This window comes from Leptosomus discolor, chromosome 3, assembly GCF_034619465.1.
Source record: "Leptosomus discolor isolate bLepDis1 chromosome 3, bLepDis1.hap2, whole genome shotgun sequence".
Classification (NCBI taxonomy): Eukaryota; Metazoa; Chordata; class Aves; order Leptosomiformes; family Leptosomidae; genus Leptosomus; species Leptosomus discolor.
This window is the reverse complement of record NC_141393.1, coordinates 70,930,691-70,950,484: the sequence shown is the minus strand read 5'-3', so window position 1 is coordinate 70,950,484 and position 19,794 is coordinate 70,930,691. Positions and strand designations below refer to the sequence as shown.

The 19,794-nt window shown below is 42.5% G+C and overlaps 1 protein-coding gene across 4 annotated transcripts in view; it reads right to left on the bottom strand.

The window, feature by feature from the left end:
• Positions 1-8,997: 8,997 nt before the first annotated feature.
• The window catches only part of SUCO (SUN domain containing ossification factor), a 41,300-nt gene continuing 30,503 nt past the window's right edge, over positions 8,998-19,794 (bottom strand). Inside the window, exons 13-22 of one of the 4 annotated variants that reach the window (XM_086463463.1) lie at positions 19,002-19,059; positions 18,692-18,699; positions 18,376-18,472; positions 17,483-17,647; positions 14,939-15,026; positions 13,497-13,601; positions 11,539-11,693; positions 11,085-11,176; positions 9,772-9,827; positions 8,998-9,610 (exon numbers count right to left, since the gene is read on the bottom strand). In XM_086463463.1, coding sequence (XP_086319589.1) covers positions 9,164-9,610; positions 9,772-9,827; positions 11,085-11,176; positions 11,539-11,693; positions 13,497-13,601; positions 14,939-15,026; positions 17,483-17,647; positions 18,376-18,472; positions 18,692-18,699; positions 19,002-19,059 — 1,271 coding nt within the window. In that variant the 3' untranslated portion in view covers positions 8,998-9,163. Of the gene's footprint in view, positions 9,611-9,771; positions 9,828-11,084; positions 11,177-11,538; positions 11,694-13,496; positions 13,602-14,938; positions 15,027-16,480; positions 17,648-18,375; positions 18,473-18,691; positions 18,700-18,984; positions 19,060-19,794 lie in introns of all 4 variants that reach the window. The other 3 variants (XM_086463462.1, XM_086463460.1, XM_086463461.1) reach the window with 3 other exon arrangements.

Sequence of the window (19,794 nt, the reverse complement as noted above, 5' to 3'; positions counted from 1 at the left end):
CAGTCCTCCTCTCTACATCCCAGAACAGTGCTCCCCAACCAGCCTGAGGACAGCTCCTCATCCACTCATATGACCATTACAAGAAAGGGTCACACAAGGAGCTGGGCTCAGCTCTGCACCTCCCATGCCATGTGGTGAACTCAAGCCTGCTAACCGGTGCTGGGCATGGAGAGAGAGAGATGCCTGCAAGGCACAGGGAGCCAAGAGAGGCAGCAGAACAGTTGGGCAAGCATCTCCTGCCAGCGCACTCTCCACCAGCCCGCCTGCACAGCACCCCAGCCCTGCTGCTGCCACAGGTGCCTGAGCCACATGTGGAGGGACTCGCCACCCACTCGGGCTCTTCGCTCAGCAGTCGGTGCCTGCACTCCCTTGCTCTCAGAGCGGCAAGCACAGCGCGCCCATGGCTCTTTGCAACATGGACATCAGAGAGTTCCTGTTTCTTTAATGCCCTCTGTGTTCTTCTCAACTGCTGTAAAATGCAATGATGGCTCTGGGAGCATGCACTGAAGCTCAGGACTTCCTCACAGTTGGAGGCATTGCTGACAAGCGTGTCGAAAGTCATCGAGTACACAGCTTTGCCTGGAGAGGATCCACTCAAGTTTTTTCTGACACTAACTGTGATTAATGCAGACAGCTTATCTTGGTGGGATTGCAGGCACAATAGCAGTCTCCCTTAAATGTCACAAGTGTACTTATTTCTCACCCACTGCTTCCTATTTTCACAAAGTTGCCTTTTTTTTATGGGTGGGTGAGAGGGGAGAAACGATGAAACCAATGAAAGCCATTTCAGCCATGGCTGCTACATCTTCTCTTTTGGACGCTCAGATCAACAGCCTGCTAGTACCACATGTTGTGGCAAACCAAAGGTTGGGGCTATTTTACCATCAAAAGATCATTATTGGTGCACAGCATGCTTTTAGAGACCTCTCACTTCCTAGCACACTCTACTACGCTGGTCCTGCTGTCGCACGCTCTGCTTCCCCTGTCACCACCTTCAGAGATCATCAAGATGATACATGCTGGCAGACAGTGTCAAGTGGGGCTGCATCTGTGGAGCATGTCATGATGCCTGCAGGCTCTGTGTTCTGTTGTCATTCAAGCAACACACAACATTAACAGAGCTTCAGAAATAATAGCGGGACAATTTGCTATAGGCAGACACTTAAGTCACATGAATTTATTTTGTTAGAAGGCCTAGAGCTAGAATTTAGGTTGAGCTCTCCTAAAATACGGGGCAACGACAGCCAGGCAGGAATGGAGGATGTAGGAAGGACAAAAGGGCTATCAGGTTTGTCTGCCTCCCCTCTTCACCCACCCTGCAAGATGCACGCTCTGTTTTCAGCAGCCTTATGTCATTTGAACAGGAAGGAGTATTTTCAAACAGGAACACCTTCCATACCCTTTATCAGAGAATCAACCCCCTTTGCCAAAAAACAAAAGACAAGCCACAGTTATACAGACAGAAAGAGGATTTGCTCAGAAGAACCCCCCTCATCCCCAGAGGAGAGGTGGAACCTTTTATTAGCAATACAGACTCTTATGGTAAAGTTTATGTTGACAGCAAAGAGAGTCAGCCAGCAGCTAAAAGTTTATACCAGCAGATTTAAGGACAAAAGGATGACCTGCTTGAAATACACCAAAGAAAGCAGGACTTGAACAGTGATCTGGATCTAATACTTGACAAAAAATAAAATTTAAAAACCTTAAGTGTGAACCTCTGTGTAGGAGACGCTCTCATCAGGTTCTGGACAGAGTCAGATATGTGTCTGTCTGAAAGTGATTAATATTTCCTATTACACTAGTGACTCGTGGAAATGCTAAAAAGTAACTATTGAAAGCCCACAGGGCTGCATAAATTACACCCAAGAACAACAGAAGAAGCTGAGAATCAGTTGTATTCAAAACATTAACCCAAGAGATTAACAGCCTCAGCAACCTTTCGCACTCCCAGGCTAAACTGTGCCATCAGATCTAGTAGAGGCAACTACTGCAAACCCCGTAAGGATCAGCCACAGCTGGCAGAAGCGATGGCAGCCATTAACACTCACCAATGGGTACAGTGGAAAGAGTAACCGAGAGCACCATCCAGGACAAGGCTTCTGATTTTCCACCAGGATTGTCCTCAACACAGCACTACTTCAACACCTTCACCACAGCCCTGGAGAAAACCAAACAAAATATTATCCCAGTAATACTTGCAGATTCAAATAACTGGTAAGAGATCCTAAGTAGCCATGAGGCAGAGAAAATCAGAAGAAAACAAGTCTGGAAACAAAGACTACAGATCAAATTCTTTAGATAGAAAATAACATCCTTGAAAGAAAACACGGTTCTGAAATTGAGAGGCTGCCCAGCTGAACACGAGCTTCCAGCAGGGAAAGCCCACAGGCTCCCATACAGCACTAGACAGCTGCAGACAGTCCCAGAACCCACGTTGTAAGTCCGTGTTCAGTTTCAGAGGGCCTCAGGAAGAAGTTACAGCAATTGCCAGGCAGCAAAGTTGTTCAACTTGGTCCATTCAAGAGCAGATTGGCAGGGAGGGATGGACAGTGTGTGAAAAACCTGTATAAAGAGGGATGATTTCCAGTAGGCAGAGGGCTCTTGAATCTCAGAAAAAACCTTCCCAGGTAGCCACCAACCAGGAACCAAAGCTGAAGGTGTTTTGACTGAATGTGGTCACGGATGCTTGTGAGAACTGCCTCCAAAGGGAGCAGGATCTCCATCCACTGAAGCCTTTGATAGGCATGAAAGACACCAGAACTCACCTAGCCTTTGCAGTTAACACTGACATCTTAGTATCACTTTATTACATGGTTTTTTTTAACAGTTCCATTTCCCAGACAAAGGTGATGCTTTTCATTTCCTCAACAACTGCTCTCTTCGCTAGAAGCCTTTGCAGCACATGCAGAGCCATGTCTTGATGCCAACAGCTCATGAGGAAGACCTTCACATTCACACTCAGGAGCGAGTTTCAAAATCCATTTCTAACAGCTCTGGCCTGGCATTGCAGTGCTTAATATGCTCCTCTTTCCAGTGAGCAGGAGCAAGGTGCTTTGGTCTCTCCTTCACCGTGATCCCAACAAGCAGACAGCAGCCCTGGATTCAGCAGAAGAGGTACAGAGCTCTGACCCGAGGCAGGAGAGAATACAAGCAGGGAAGGAGCCAAAGCAGCTGAGAAAAAGAGGAAGAATTGAAAGCAGCAGAGTAAGACTTTATTTCTTTTGTGTCTGTAATAAGAGCAAGGAAATGAGGTACAATGGTTATGAGGTAATGGGATCTATTGCTTGAACATCTGAGAAAGAGAGGAGCAGGTCATTTCATAACATACAATAGCTTAGTCACAGGAGAAAATGGAACAAGGTGTTGTGGCCACTCAGAGGCTGCGAGAAAGATCACAGCAAACATGCAGATATTGATTTCCCGTCCTCCCCAGTGGCAGTCGAGAGCCACATTCACAAGCCCTTCAGCAGGACCCATGCCCTACCCCTGGCTCCAGCACGAAGCCAGCCTTGGCCCTGGAAAATGCCAGCTGGCTCTGCTGGCCAACATGGCCTCATCAGTTTTTGACCATTTTATTCCTTCTTGGGAGCAGCTGTTCTCAGCCCCAAAAGCCCCAACAAAACCCCCTGAAATCTACTTTGAGATCCTTACTGAGTTCCAGCAGGATCACACCTCAGCTTTGTGTCACTGAGCAAATTCAGGCCCTCCAGCATCATTTTGGCATACAGAAAGCCCAGCACCAGGTACCCGTCTTATTACACAACCACCCTGACATCAGTGACCCATGTCAGCCGACTTCTCAAAACCATGAGGGACCTTCAGATGACTTTCTGGGGATTTAACTTTGAGCTACAGGTGGATTTACGGGCAATGTACACAACCTTGACATTTCAGCCGTAACCCGTGTCAAATTATGACTAATAGAAGATAGTCATTAGCTGCTTCAAGTTATTTTTCTGGAAAAAAAATAATCCCAGACAAGGATTCTTGTTTGCTGTGAGTTCCCAGTCGGCCCAGCAGCTGGATGCAGGCTCTAGCCACCACATTGAAGAAAGGGGAAAACAAGCCTCAAGATGGCAAACATTTATTTTCCATTTCTAGGTCCACAAAGCGCAGAGTTAACTTTGTCTCCATTCCCTTCCCAAAGCCATACCTCTTATCTGTGTCTTAATTACGGACTCTAACAAAAAGCAGTTTGCAGGGGGGAGACCAGTTGCAGTGCCCAGGCCCTATGTCCAATATGAGACACAGCAGTAAGGCAGCAGAAAGCTCCCCGGTATCTTCTTTTAAAATTACTATTCTTAAATTAGAGAAGGGATACATAAGAAAGACTCATTAGTTTCACTCCCCTTTCCTAAGCAACCTACTTTTATCTAAATGAGCTCTGGGAACACTAATTCTTCTCAAGCTGTTACGAACCCAGTAATGTCTTCAGCAGACCTGATGCTGTTTGACACTCAAGGTTTCCAGATGAGACACACGCTGCTTCATGGCCTACCCACAGCACTTTGTGGTCAGGGCTCTACACTTTGTTCCAAGTGAAGTGGAACATGTTTGTACCTAATTGCGTGAAGCATGGTAAGCTGTTCCATCTTGTTTCATCTCACAATTAACCTGGCAAAAGCAGAAGCCACACAAAGACACCTTATACTTGAGTTCTCTACTTACCAACAGCTGGTAGAGCTTGCAGGTTTTAAAAATATTTGATTTCCACTCCGATTCTTAACATATATAACCTAAGTACCTTACTTCGGCAAACACGGCTAGTAATCCACTTACACAGTGCGTGTGCTTGTGACTACCCCTCCTCCCATGGAAACCTCCATGTTGCTTAAATATTTTTTGACCTTGGGCTCAAGACCTGCCCAAGGACTGCAGGGACGCAGTCCTCACTACTGCGTACGCACGCAGGCTTCTGGGTATTTTACACCAACTGTCCAATCTTATGCAGTATCACAGGATGGAACAGGCCCTCCCGTTAACTATCCACAACACCATAGGAATTTGACAAGACTTACAAGTTGTCTTCATTAGAAACTATTCTCTCTATAAAGATCGACCAATTTAAGAGACTTGATTTCACAAAAAAAAAAATCAAGTTTTGAAAGCTAGAGTCAGAGTGACATTAATGAAACTGGAAGCAAAAAATTACTCAAGAGCCCACATGAAAGGATAACATTAAGCAATAAGAACTTGACATTGAGAGCTTTTTTTTAAAAAAAGTGGTTACAAATAATTAAAAGCAGCAAGGCAGCAGCCAGCAGAAGCTGTGGTTCAATCACCAGTTAGCTGCCAGAACAAACACTCTCGAGTTTGCAATAGCGCAATCAGCTCCACAGGTTCCCTCAGACACTGGCTTCCTCAGCAGCTGAAGCACAACCTAAACCATGACTGGGAAGTTCAGACCTAGGCATAGTTGAAACCGTTGGGTAACGTCCTTAGGAGAATAGGAAAGTCACTCCCTGGCTGACGAGCACCAGCAGCGACCCTGTGATACGTGTGCTTTATTCACAGGAGTCACTGCTGCCAACAGCCAGCTCCACTGACCCAGCACAAAAAACTAGGCAGACATTTTTCACCGTGTGACCTGGGTTTCTGTTAGCCAGGCACTCAAAATACTAGAAAAGCCTGCACTGTGTGCAATGCCTTTGCTCCCCATCACACCAGCTGAATTCACACAAGCTCCTGCTGACTCGGAGCCCAGAGGCAGCATTTCTTAGGAACAGTAAGTAGCTTTCAGGGAAGCAAACCTACGCAGCTTGTGACACCACTTATTCTTTACATTGACTTGGGGGTACACTTCCAGAAGTGTCAGGCATTCTCAAAACAGTCTTGAAACATGGGAGCATGAGCGAGAAGAGCTTCTGGCCTGGTGTTACCTACCAGTAACAGCATCTGCCACATCTCCAGTGTGAACTGGGAGCAGTGTGGCCTCAAGCCGTATTCTCAACAAGCTCTGCTCTGTCCATTTAGGGTATGCGTTATTCCCATGGCACATTTCCTGTGTTCATCACATGACAAGCTTTATTGCTGATATTTTTCCACAGAACACAGCACCTCCTTACCATCTAGGTCATCCCCAATTTTTTTAAACTTATAGAGCAAGGTACTAAAGGACTGTTTTAGAAGGCATTCAGTTTCACATCTGAAATTGTTAATTTGGAAATTTGAAGATGTGCTTGGAATTTAAACATGCACAACCTACTCAGACTTACCAACATCTAAGGTATAAAATGGATCATTATCAGCAGAAGAGAGACAGCAAAAAGATTTCATTTCAAGGCCAAGCATCACCTTCCCAAGAGAGAATGGGGATGTACACATGAACGCTTTGAAACACACACAGTACACTCCTCTTGCATGAGGAAGCACCGAGGAGTGCTGCTAATTCCTCAGCTGCAATTTCCAAGTGTACTTCAAGGATTGCTCACCAGCGCTGTGGGGTAATGCAGTCTAGGAAGCAAATGCATGCAGGACAAAGTAAGAAGTTGTCCATGAAAGCAAAACAGAAAAGGATTAAGAGGAAAGTTTCTGGCCACCCACGGAACCGCTGCTTCCAGGAAAGGCAACCCTCCTTGCTGCAGAGCTATATGCTCACACTGTATAGTTGATAAATATATATGACCACCATCATCTCTGGTTTAACACCAGTTTCACAACCAAATTTGCTTTCGTCCCATGCTTACAGGCCAGCTAGAACAGAGCAAAAATCCCCCCACCACCATTAGAAACACATTTGTTGCCTGTGTGTTGCATCACAGCTCATTTGGCCTCATTCTACACACCCATCAGCATGTTCTAGGTCTGTCAGTCTCTGGTTTATAGCTAGACAGTGAAGATGGGCTGTTTTAAGAATTCAGTCACGTCCAGCTTCAGCTGATTCTTATTGACAAGAACAATCAGTGACTGCCAGAGCAGTAAATGAAAGCACACTTCCTACAAGTGATGTATCAAGAGGAAGGCCAGTAATCAAAAAAAAAAAGACACCACAAAAAAAAACAAACACACCCAAACACACCCCACCCACACAGCAAATCCCACATTCAATTGCTTTTCAAACCGTAGTGCTTTGATGAAGCAGAGCCTGGAGGCACTCAAGTGAGAAATGAGTGCTGGGGAGGTCTCACTTGACAAGATCAGTAGATGTTGGACAGCCGGCGAATTTGGCACTTGGCTGCATGCTGTGCTGCTACACTTGCTCGAAATAAGTTAGGAGGAAGGGACCAGTAAGGGGCAATCTTCAAGCTGAAACCTGGTTTGAAATGACACGACTTTCTAACATTTTATTTTAATGGCCTTTTTTATCCCTCAGATCTCAGCTCTGAGCACCAAGAGGTAATTTCATGCAGTCATTCTCTCAGAAAGCTACCGCTTCTAAGGATCTCCCAGGTCAAGACCTGAACTGATAGGTGCTGGAAACTTTTCTAGCAGTTTTACACAGCCACAATTCCTGAACTTTCAGACAAAGCACCACTCTTCCCTCCCAAGCCCCCCTTTTCTTTTTTTAAATAGACAAACACATCTAGTCTGACAAACAAGTTTATGAGCTCCTTATTACGGCCCAAAGGAGCCCAGTCCTAGTCCTGGACTGAAACTTAAAGAATCATCCTTCTCAAAGAATTTAAGCCACAAGTTTCATTTTCAAAGGAAAAATGCCAGTAAATGAAAGACAAAGTGTTCAGATTTATTTGGAAATTCACAGTTTCTAATGGCACTACAGCTCTGTAGTTACATACTCTTGTTCCACAACATTGTACGCTGCACTCAGGTGGTATGTATTTTCCTCATCCAGGTTTGAAACCCTTCTGAACTCACGCTCAACACGTCTGGTTCATGTGCTCCGACTGGCTAATTGTGCAGATCAACTCCAAAAGTACATCACCTTAAAGTATTAAAAAACTAACAAGAAAGCAGCAAAAAAACCAAAGGCTTTAAATAAGTCACATTACATACAATACCCAGGAAAGGCATTAGATCTGTTAAAAAGGGTACCACTAAAAGTGCTCAATAAGTTAACTTATTTTTTACAATGTGAACCTGTAACACCTGTCAAAAGGAATAACCTCTTGTTCCACTCACTCCGATACACACTCAACATTTTAGCAATCGCACATCCTATAGTATCCAAATACACAATCACAGTCAAAATAAAAAACACTGGGATATGAAAATACCAACCATACAAACACTGCACATTTGTTAGCCAATACAAAAGCAAACATTATGGAAATAACCCACTTTGAACCAGCCTGACTGGTCAGACTTCAAGGCTTTGCAAACACAACACATCCAGAGCTGGTTGGGAGAACGGCCCGGCAGCACCAGCTCACCCCCGCATTCTTCAGCTGAGCTTTTTCCTGAACTCTTAGCACAGAAACGGCAAACGTCCCCCGTTCACTTCCTGCAGAGAGCTACAGCAGGCAATTCAGGTAACAAATGCATTCACCGGCCTAAGATCCCATCGTACACAGGAAGAGCCACTGTCATTCATTTAGTACAGCAGATACAGCTCTGATTTGTAACTGAAGGGGGAAATAAACATGATTCTCATCCCTAGTGAGATATTTTCCCAAACAGAGTTTGCAAAACCAGAATCTAGTCAGGCAAGTCCATCTGTTAGTATTTTTACAGTATCCAGTCCACATTATTGAGTCCAGATGAAGGCCAACACATGTCCCTTTACAGCACTGTAGTGTTGCATCTTCAAAAAAAGCTAGAGAAATTACAAAATAAATCAAATGACAAACAACTGTATCTCCCCTCTTCCAGTGGCATTATAAATAGACAAAAGGCACATAAATATGGGAAGGTGCAAGAAATAGGAACAAAGCTAAAGGAAGAGGATTAGGCTTTTATCCCTATTCCACCCAACAAACTGGGTTTCAAAAAATCTCTGCCCCAGGAACTGTGAAAAAAAACCTTTATAAAATGAACCCTGCCCTCCCTCCCCCCCCAAGCTGTTCTCATAGGAAATTACCAGCCTTGTAAAGCTGCAGCTTATAGCCAAGATTGACACAATCCCATTTATTTAGAAAGGCAGAAACCAAATTTCTGAATACTTTCCAATTAGTTGAGCTCTTCGTCTCCCACTATCCTCCCACAGAATACCACAGACTGTTCTCAAACGAACAAACACTCTCCTGTTTGAGAGGTTCAACTAGCTTTACATTTGTCCAGAAACCGCCGTGGCACCAAGTGTTCCCACTGTTATATCTTTATTTCCTTTGATTATGTCATGCAGGCTTGGCATTGACCCTGACTTAGTCTGTATTAGAGTTTTTATGAGCTTCCCTTGGTCTGAAACTTTAGACCGTCTTCGTTTTATAGCCCTCTTCTCAGTTTTTGTCTTTTGAGTCTGTCCATTGCACAGACTCGTACATGCTGAAATGCCACAAAAATAGGACTCCTCAGACTGCGATGACGTTTCAGAGCTTCCTTCGGATGGAGGACCCTTATACGAAGAGTGATAAACCTCCCCAATGTTAGAGAAGTCCCTCTGGTTCGTAAACGGCTTCCGTCCTTTAATTTCCCCGTTGGCTATTGGATGCAGAGGCTCTGTCGTTGGCTTAATAGTCTCTATTTTTTCACTTTTGTATTTACAGCGCTTTTTCTGAAACCACAAGTAAAAAGAGAAACAGTTAGGTTCTGAAAGGCAAGCAGAGCGTAAAAAACCAAGCCTAGAAACCAGCATAGGGGAAAGCAGCTGAAACATGCGCTGCCTGCCAGCAGAAACATGCTCAGCTCAGCCTGCCCTCCCCACAGCCCCTGTACCTTCTTCTCTGGGGAAAACTTCAGGGGTTCTACAATGTACAGGTCCTCTGGATCCACTGTAAGAGAGGGAACATAAACTGAGCAGTCCTGACACTGCCAGCTCTAGAACACAATTCTAAATAAGTAACAGCATGACAAAATATTCCACTTATCACACAAATTTTTGCTCCTGCTGTAAGTTAAAGGCACAGCACATGAACACTGAAAGTGAAGTCAACACACAGAACAATGCCCCTCTGCTGCCATGGCAGCTGTCAGTGATAAATACTTGAAAACACCTGACCTCCTGATAGATTAGGCCATAGCAGAGGTGCAGAGAACATCCTTTGGGAAAAAGAACAATGGTCAGCAAAAGTTAGTTCCTACAAAAATGAACTGTTACCAATATAACAGTGTTGAAGGTGCAGCCTGGCCACGACAGGACAGATAACTAGAAGCATGTGTACCTATCAAGGACACAGATGTTCAGAATGACATGAGACCAGTCTGGCATTCCTCCGTCAGTGCTTTGTAAATCATTCTTCCAAGCCAAAGCAGAGGAGAATTCAGCAAAAGCATGGCCATGCAAAAAAATAGTCTATGTCTTCGCTAGTCCCTGCTGCAACATGTTCCAAACTTAACTCACGAGTTTTCATGCAGTTTTATTCACAGTACAAAAACTCATGAAGCAAGTTTGCTGCACCCAGAAAAGCAGTGTCAGCTGCTTACTTGGTAGTTACTATAATCTGCAACACTTGGTTTTGCTTGATAACGATGGCCTAAAATCAAAATTCAGTTGTCCCGAGTGCAACATGAATACTGGAGAGACCTAATCATTCCTCACACTCAAGCCAAGATAAATAGTCTAAATTTTCTTACTACAGTTGATAAATTTGGATGCTAAATATCTGCCAAGTTTCAAAGACAGGCTATTGGGACTCCTGAGAAGTAGGGCATTCAGACTTCCCACGTCTGGCATTTAAAAAAAAAAAAAACAAACCAAAACCACACACACACTTTCTGCAAGCTTCATAGCTCTGTAGACCTGAATGCCTGCATGGACTGCTACTAACCCCAAGGAAACATCTACAGAGTATAAACAATAGCAAAGGCTACATTTAATATTTTAGCGTAGCTTAGCACAGTTCCATGAGTGTCTGGTAACAAGTGTTCACAAACCACCTTGTCCTACAGAATGTGCATGTGAACCACTAGAATCCAGTGTACTTTGACATTAACCTGCAATTCCATTTTCATACGCTTGGCAGCAACACACATTGTATAGCACTAACAGAGCAGCACTGGACAGCAAATGTACAGTATGAGAGTAATACCTTCTTTACCAGCTAGCTGAAAAGACTGTGATCTGACCAGTGGAAGAGAAGTTCTTCTTTTCAAATTCATATCATCATAGGAGGAAAAACACCTAGGAAGCAAAATCCACAAAGCTTTTTTGAAAAAAAGGTTTTTTTCAGGACTTTGTCATACTTATTTTCATTAAGAAACACCTCTGGCAGAAGGACAGAGTTACTCGCTGAGGTGCCCAAGAAAGCCTGGCAAACAGACACAGTACTGTATTTGCAACAAACTGTCAAGGTATGTTAAGTGTAGTAGACCCAAAATGCTCCTAGGAGAGCATTACTACAGAGCAGTAATGGCTCTTTGCTATCAGTTTTGAGTGTGCAGAAAGAAAACTCAGAATTAAAGCAGATGTGCCAGTCCCAGAACATTTAGGAAATATCAATAAAAGCTGCAAGAACGACTATGTTTCAAACATAAATACATTACCTTTTGGGGCTAGGGTAGTGATTACTCTTGGGAATTTTTGAGAGGTAATCTTCACAGAACTGAGAAGTGCTTCTGCACCGCTGCACATAAAGCACCAATCCCAGAATGACACAGAGAATGAGAGTAATCACAAGGTAAGTCTGACGATCAGAAACCTGGAAGAATTTGATAGAGTTGTTAAAGAATAATTTAATGACACTATTATTCTTGTGTTTTAAACATTAAAATCTTGTAAGAACACAACTTGCATGTTCTTAAGTCACTTTCCTTCAATTTCATTAACACTTGTTCAAATTTGAGTATTTTTTCAGAGGTTTGATGTGGTCTATTGGCTACACCACCTTGAAGGAGTGAAGGCTGAAAACCACTAGCTAGTAACACAGGACAAGATTTCACTGACTATGGTACTATCATAACTTAAAGAAGGAGCTGCCCCTTGCAAAGAGCATTCAAACCTACCGGAGTAATACACTTCCTTATGGAAAGCATACTAAGAAAGTAACATCTGTTTCACAGTTGACATGGATGTAATGCTATCTCAATTTTATGTGATGCTTTTCATCAACTGACATTGCAGTACTTCACAGAATAAATGCCATTATGTTCACTTGATTCAATGGGTTTCATCTTTCTGACTACTCTTCCATTTCACAACCTAGCAGAAGGATTTTTTCAAATATGTTTTTCTGAAGATTAACAGATGAAGCTGACTAGAATTATATGGAAGCTGAAATCCAAGGGTATTTTGTGGATGATGCTTAAAAAACCAATGCATTGCACAGTTTTCCTACCAAAAAAAAAATCTATCTTAAACACACTAAGAGATTTTAGAAGCCATATTAAGACCTCAGAAGAGACAAGGACCATCACTTCCCACTTAGTAACAAGCAAATGTCTCAGACTAATAGACTCAGGTGACCAGAGAGGAATTCAGGGAAAGCCACGTGCTCCAATTCCAGGACACTCATCTAACATACCCTGATGACCACCACTGTCAAATCCTGGTCAAAACCACAGCACTCATGAACAGGAGCTTAGCCAGCCAGGAATCAAAAAAGAAGTCTCACTAAGTGTTAGAAAACAGCTCTAGATGTCTTCGGCAACATGCACAAAAAAAGGTCATATTTATGGTACTGCTTGACATTCCAGGCTGGAGAACATAAACATTGGAGAGAATATGTTCCTAATATTGTTGCCAAGATTCCCCTAATCTCAAAAGCCCAGAATAGCCAGAGGGGAAAGGAGAAGGGTGCCGTAGCCATATCAGTCTCCCATTCAGTAGCTAAGAGTGCAACCCTCCACATACTCATCTGATATCACAGCCCAGCTCTAAGTGTGGCCAGTACACTCTTGCACACTAAATTTCCTACGGCTAGAGTCTGCTAATATTTAAAGTGGACAGCATAAGTGCTGGACACTGCAAGGCATCCCATCTTACTGAAGCTGTGTAACAAAGCCATACAATACAACTGGTTATGTAATGTGGCAAGTGCCAGAAAAGTTCTCGAAACATGAACTTTCCCATTCCCTCTGACACATGTCAAAAATTCTATATGTGCAACAAGTCCCATTATTGCCATTTCAAAGTCAGTGGTTAGTCTTCTAATCCCATTAAGAATCATTTCACAGAACAACTGAATTCCAATGCAGTAAGGTAGGCTGAGATATTAAGTTATTCTCACTAAGTTTTATCTTTATCACTAGCTCAGACTACAATCATGGGGCTAGCAGGGCTGTAGTTGACATTATTACCAATCTTGCTGTGCACAAGACAGCTCAAACTACTCAAACTTCCCTCCCCTCCCTTGGCCAGCTGCTAAAGTAGGCTGAAAATACCACTACAGACAACTTCTCAAACGAGAAGCTTCATTTAAAGACTCCAGGCCTCTTCAAATTGAGATATGTTTATGCATCTGTTTCCTTTGAGTTCTCACGCCATATTGCTGAATTATAATTACCTCACGTTTTAACCCCGCCACAGTTGCTGACAGATTAGAAGCTAGCTGCGTCATGTTGGCAAGCTGGGCTTGTAACAGCTGGATTGCTTCCGTCTGCCGCTGATCCTGTATCAAAGAGAGTCATGGCCATGCTATTTAGTTGTCAGGTTCCCTCTACCATATACTCTCACATGTACCGAGTTAGCAATCTGACACAGCCAGGCATTTTGTAGCCTCATGACCTATTCAGCATTGTTTTCAACACAACTCTCATAACATTTGAAACTGCTTAAGCAGCATTAGTCATACGCGCACTTAAAAACATTTTTACTTATCAAATAATGTTTTGGAACGTTATGCCAAGTGCATTTCATTACACTGACTTCTGCTATCTTCATTAAAAGCAGATTAAGTAGCCAGCTCCATGCAATGACTGTCAGGAAGCTGAGTACTGTCCCATTACAAAATACACACACAGATGACCAGGCAGAGCTAAAGTCTAAGGGCTGACGCACAGCTTCTGTTCTGGGATCAGGTAGTCAGCCACTTAAATGACAGAAGCCCAAGCCAGCCAGCAACAAGTCCTTTACAGCTATTGCCTCCTATCATCCAGGAAGAGCCAAATATTGGAAAGGTGAACCAAGAAGAGCCCCTCAGACTGACCAGCATTTGATACTATTCAAAAAAAGCCAAAAAGAACATGCATATGATCTCAGGGAAGTTGGGATTTTCTTCATTGTTGACAAATTGAGCAAACTACAGGTCTGGGACTCCACTTCAGAAATCATGAGACAGCTTGGGATGAAGTCTGCGCGTCCAGTTGCTTTAGTGATTATTCTTCACTGCTGATAGTGCTGTATTTCACAGCTGCTCAGGAAAGCTGGGATGGCAGAGCAGGGGAAAACCTCCTTCAGCTCTCACTTCCTTAAATCACATTTTAAAGAACGAACTAAAGCTTTTGTTATATGCACTACACTTTCAAACGCAAATTTGGCATAAGCCGTTACTGTACCTCTCTCCCTCTCTAAAGCCTAGGTCTCTTCAGCAGCACTGGGGCAACTGTCTACCTAACTTTAAGTGAGAGATGAAAAACAAACCAAGTTAAAAAAATTAAATAGTTTTAAGATCAGCTATAACCAAGAAACAAGGAAATGGAAATGGCTAACTTCTTCATTGACAAAGACATGTAAAAGCTTTAGCCATTACCAGCTGACAAATTTTTTTCTTCAAATACAGAAATCAGGAAACAGAGCTAGAAATGGCCTTATTTAAAACAACTGGGAATATATCTAAAAATTTTATTACAGAGAAAAAAATTGGGAAGCATGGAATGGATGCTTTTAAAAGGCAGATATGCAGCTAATAATCTTCAACTGAAAGAATTTCTGCACCTCCTTGAAACTCTTTCTTAAAAATAAACTTTCCTAATTAGGAAAACACTTAAGTACTCCAAACAACCATACCTGCTCTTCTGCTATTCTTGAGGTGTTCTGAAGTTTTATTATTGTTTTATTGAAAGCCTTCTGCATTTCTTCCATTTGCTTTCGGTACCTAAAACAAAGAGCGTAATGGTCTGAAATGCTCATTCATAGAACTCCTCAGCATTAGACTTGCACTCAGAAAATACGACTATGCCAGCACAAAACTTCTCTTTGCCCAAAGAAGTTTTGTTTAAACATCAAATGGTACTTCCTTTTAAGCTTCACACAGGTAACAGATGTGTGTCTCTAGGGTTTTTTTGTGTTTTTTTTTTTTCCCCCCCAAGGTTAAATCTATTTCAACATCTTAGAGCTTAGTGCCAGTTTACTGGAATTCACTATGGAGAATACTCTGCAAACACTGACCGCCAAGACAGACAACAGTAAATAGAATGAAGAGCCCCTTCCTCGGAGCCAGCTGTGAAGCGGGTGCATTTCCCGATTCTCCCAGGGCTAAGGAGCACCACAGAAACACTAATATACATACATCCCTCACAAAGTTCTTGGTTCCCTCTCCATGCTCCCTTCTTCAACAAGAGTTATTGCAGATAACAGTCATTTGAGTGAAAACAATCAATTCAGTAAAGAAGGCCCTGTAAAGTCTGTGTCACTCAGTTTAACAGCAACAGGACGATGTGCCTTTTTGCCGAAAGGATTATGGACAGGGTTAGTGCTTACATTCTGGCAACACTTTATCCTTTTAAAAAACCCACAGCAATATTCCCCAAAACAAAATAAACGTGATTGTACATGTGTCCTGGTTTCGGTTGGGATAGGGCTAATTTTCTTTCTAGTAGCCTGTACAGTGCTGTGTTTTCGGTTTAGGATGAGAATAATGCTGATAACACACAACTTAGTTGCTGTTAAGTAGTGCTTATCCTAAGTTAAGGATTTTTCAGTTTCCCATGCTCTGCCAGCGAGGAGGTGCACAAGAAGCTGGGAGAGAACATGGCCAGGACAGCTGACCTCAACTAGCCAAAGGGATATTCCATAGCATAGGACATCATGCCCAGCGTATAAACTGGGGGAAGCTGGCCAGGGAGGGCAGACGGCTGCTTGGGCATTGGTCAGCAGGTGGTGAGCAACTGCATTGTGCATCACTGGTCCTTTCTTGGGTTTTAGCTCTCTCTCTGCTATCTCCCTTTTCGTTGCTATTGTTATTATATTTTATTTCAGTTACTAAACTCTTCTTATCTAAACCTACAAGTTTTACTTTTTTTCCCCTCCCAGTTCACCTCCTCATCCCACTGCAGGGGGAAGCAATGAGTGCGTGCCTTAGTTGCCAGCTGGGGTTAAACCATGACAATCTGAAATACAGAAAGGGAACCCCTCCCACCCACAGACACCCAGGTCTCCAGCAGCTACCTACGATTAGGTACCTCTCTGTGTTCCATAAAGCTTTATGCTGCGACTCATACTATACTCCGCCTCCATAATACCACTTTCTGTACATGTAGGTTCCTTTGTATAGCTGGCTAAAATCTTGTTTACACATGGCAGACTCTTACCAGTCTTCCTCAGACTTACCTCTGGCTAAGTTCTTCTAAATACCGGCTGCTGAGAGACATGTTTACTTCTAGGGCTTTTATGCGATTATTAAGGCGCATGAAGACAGACTCCTTTTGATTAGATCCATGAACAAGATTTCCATTGGCATAGCCTAGATCTGTTGAATTCTGTAATTCAGCATAGAAGTCTGTAGCTGTTCTCTGAGGTCCCCCAGTGACCGGAATTGCCATTAAAGCTTCTTCAGTTGCCTGATCATCCTCCTTTGTTTCAGCAGATACAGAAGACTCAACAGAAGGCAAAACAGGTTTCTGTACTTCTGGAGTGCTTTCCTTTCCTTCCCCAGCATCACTGGCTAATATACCGACTGTATACTCAGGCTGCAGAACAGTCTCTGTAGGCTTTGAAGTCATTGGAGTAGCAATAGTCTCTCTTGTGCTCGTCTCCTTTACCTCAGTGGCCGCACTGGTGTCAGAAGCTGCAGGGTTTTCTTCTGCAACAGAGCTCTCAGCCTTTTCTGTTTCTCCACTGATCTCAGCTATATCCACCTGGGGAGTCACCCTTGGTGCTAACTGGCCTGCATCTTCTTTTGCAGGCTCCAACGCCACGTCTGTTGTCGGCAATGGCTTAACTTCAGAAGTAACTTCTAAGAGGAGGGACTGAGAGACAGTTTGAGGATGGCTTGGTTCCAGTTCAATTGAATCTGTGGTCTCATTACGGATCTCCTCATGGACCACACTGCTCAAGTCAACTGCAACAGTAGATCCAGATGGTCTCTCAACTTTGCTGTCTAATTGCTCAGGCAGAGACTCACCTATTGATGTATGTACAGATTCGGTCAGAACCGCCTGTGGCTGCTGAACATCAGCAGAATAATCTTGCCCTTGTTTGCCCTCCGTTTTGCTACGCTGCCGATGCCGGGCTACAGCAACTGAACACCATTTAAACAGATATTCTGAAAAGGTGGAAATACAACATATTGTCGCCATGTCATAGCAGTACTTTTCTGTCTCAAGTTCAAACCATGCTGATGCCTCTTCTTCCTGATCATCACTGGGCAGCAAGGTTACTGTTGACTGGCTGTTATCTTCTTCATACTCTTGTACCAGCTGAACAATAGGGCTTTCTTTTGTCAAATCCACAACTAATTGTTCTGTATTTATCTGTGGAACATCTGTAGTAACGAGTCTACAACAAGAGTTAAAGATGGGATGTTACAACCTTCCCACTGACCTTCCTCAGTCTCTCAACAATCAGAGTGCTAGGAAACTATAAAACTACTAAATACAGCACAAGTCATGTCTTAACATTTAAGAACCAGAGTCTCAGCCTCTAAGTAGCCAATTCTAAACAATTGAAAAAAACCCCATAGAATACATGCAACTCCTCCTCCTAACCCAATTCCCTATCTTTGCATACATATTTTCATCAAGGAAAGCCTAACAAAAAAAAGCTTCTAAAACAGCATTTTTGTCAACAAAATTTAACTTGAACTTTCAGCAATACAACTTACATTCCTAATTAGTGTCCCTTGCAGGAGACAACCTAAAAAACCTGGAAGAATATTATCAGTTTCCACCCAAGAAATCTGCAATAGCCAACAGCAGCAAAACATTCCCCCTACTTCTTCTAAACCAAGTAATACAAACAATTAAGGAAGTTAGTGATGCATTTTGATATTTAGTCAAGTGTTAAAACAAAACACATATAATGGAAATAGCTGTGAACATTAGCTAAAGCAATACATTTCCCTCATTAGAACAATACTATACTACACATTTCACCAAATACTTGCCTTTCTACTTGCTTAAGGCAGTGTGCCACATCTGAGCATTCTACCAAAGATTCCAGAATGGTGCATGTTAGTGTCTGCTAGAAACACAGTGAAAAAACACAACCGAACACCAATCACTTACTCTGGTGAAGGAACAGGAGTTGGTTCAGGCAGTCTTGGTGCCACTGTTGAAGTTGCAGGAGTGGCAGTGACATTTTCAGACACACTTTTGTTTCCTGCTGCAGGAAGGAGGAAAATGTGAACATAAAAATTCAAGAACCATGTTTGTTTTCAATGATTCTAGGGGTTTTGGGGTGGTTGAGATTTTTTTAGATTATTAAATGCACTACCAAATTAACTGCATATGTCATTCAAAGTTATTTGAATGAAAGTGCTGCTGACAAGTTTATGTATATGATGTAACAGACAGTCTCAAAACACTTCCAGGAAGGTGCAGCAAGTTAGACTTTACAATTGAAGCTGGTTAAAACAGAGAAGAAAGACCTCCAAATACAGCTGAACACACCCATATGTTATCTTTGTATCAGTTCTCTTCTCAGCAAATTCAGCATCTTTGTTCCACGTTTCACAGTCAGTAGGATAAGAATTCTATGGCACTAATCAGGTATGCCATAAAAGGTGAAAGTCATTTAAACATAGATCAAACTCCTCACAAAAAATTAAGCAAAATAACAAAAATAAACTAAAACTTTCCAGAATGCTTTTCATCTAAAAAAAAATAGTAAAATACCTGTAGCTTCAGACGACTCCTCAGTTTTGGCTCCAAGCATATTAGCAGCAATATTCACCATACTGAGGATAGCATCTGAAAAAGAAAACAACCACTCAGAGAGGACATATTCAGAGGGTCCAGAGATTAGCACCACTGAGCAATCTGCTATTTTGTAACACTTGCTTCAAATGAATCACAGCACAAGGACATAAAATCCCATCATTCTATTACACTGGATTCATCTGTTGCTTTTAAAGGATAAATTTACAAGCTAGTAACCTGTATTTGAAAACCCATATCTAACCTTTACCAGCTAGACCTTCTAACACCAGTGAGAAGTATTCACTGATCATTAGTCCACTGAAACTAAAGAACAGTAAGACAGAAGAATACTTAAGCATGGAATTTTGAGTGTGTAAACCACTGAGGAAGGTCCCAAACCAGAAATTTAGAGCTTGAACACTCAGAGGAACTCTAATAAAGATAGGTTGGGTCATTTGTCACAATAGCACTAAAGTAGTGAGTCAAGAAATGTCATTTGCTAAATGAGCAAGATAGAATTCTGCCTTTGAACACAGAATGTCCACAGCAGGACAGTCACAGAAAACTACAGATTTATTCAAATTAAGATGTACTCCTTGTAATTTTGCATCATACCTCCCTCCTTAATCTCAAGTCTTACTTTTGGCTCTGATACTGCTACAACATAACAATTCTAAATATTTTAAGATTTGAAGAAGAAAACCTACACTTTACAATCTGTTACTTGAATGCAATCTAGATCAGTCAAGGCAACTGGAAGAAAACCATAACAAATATCCACAGATC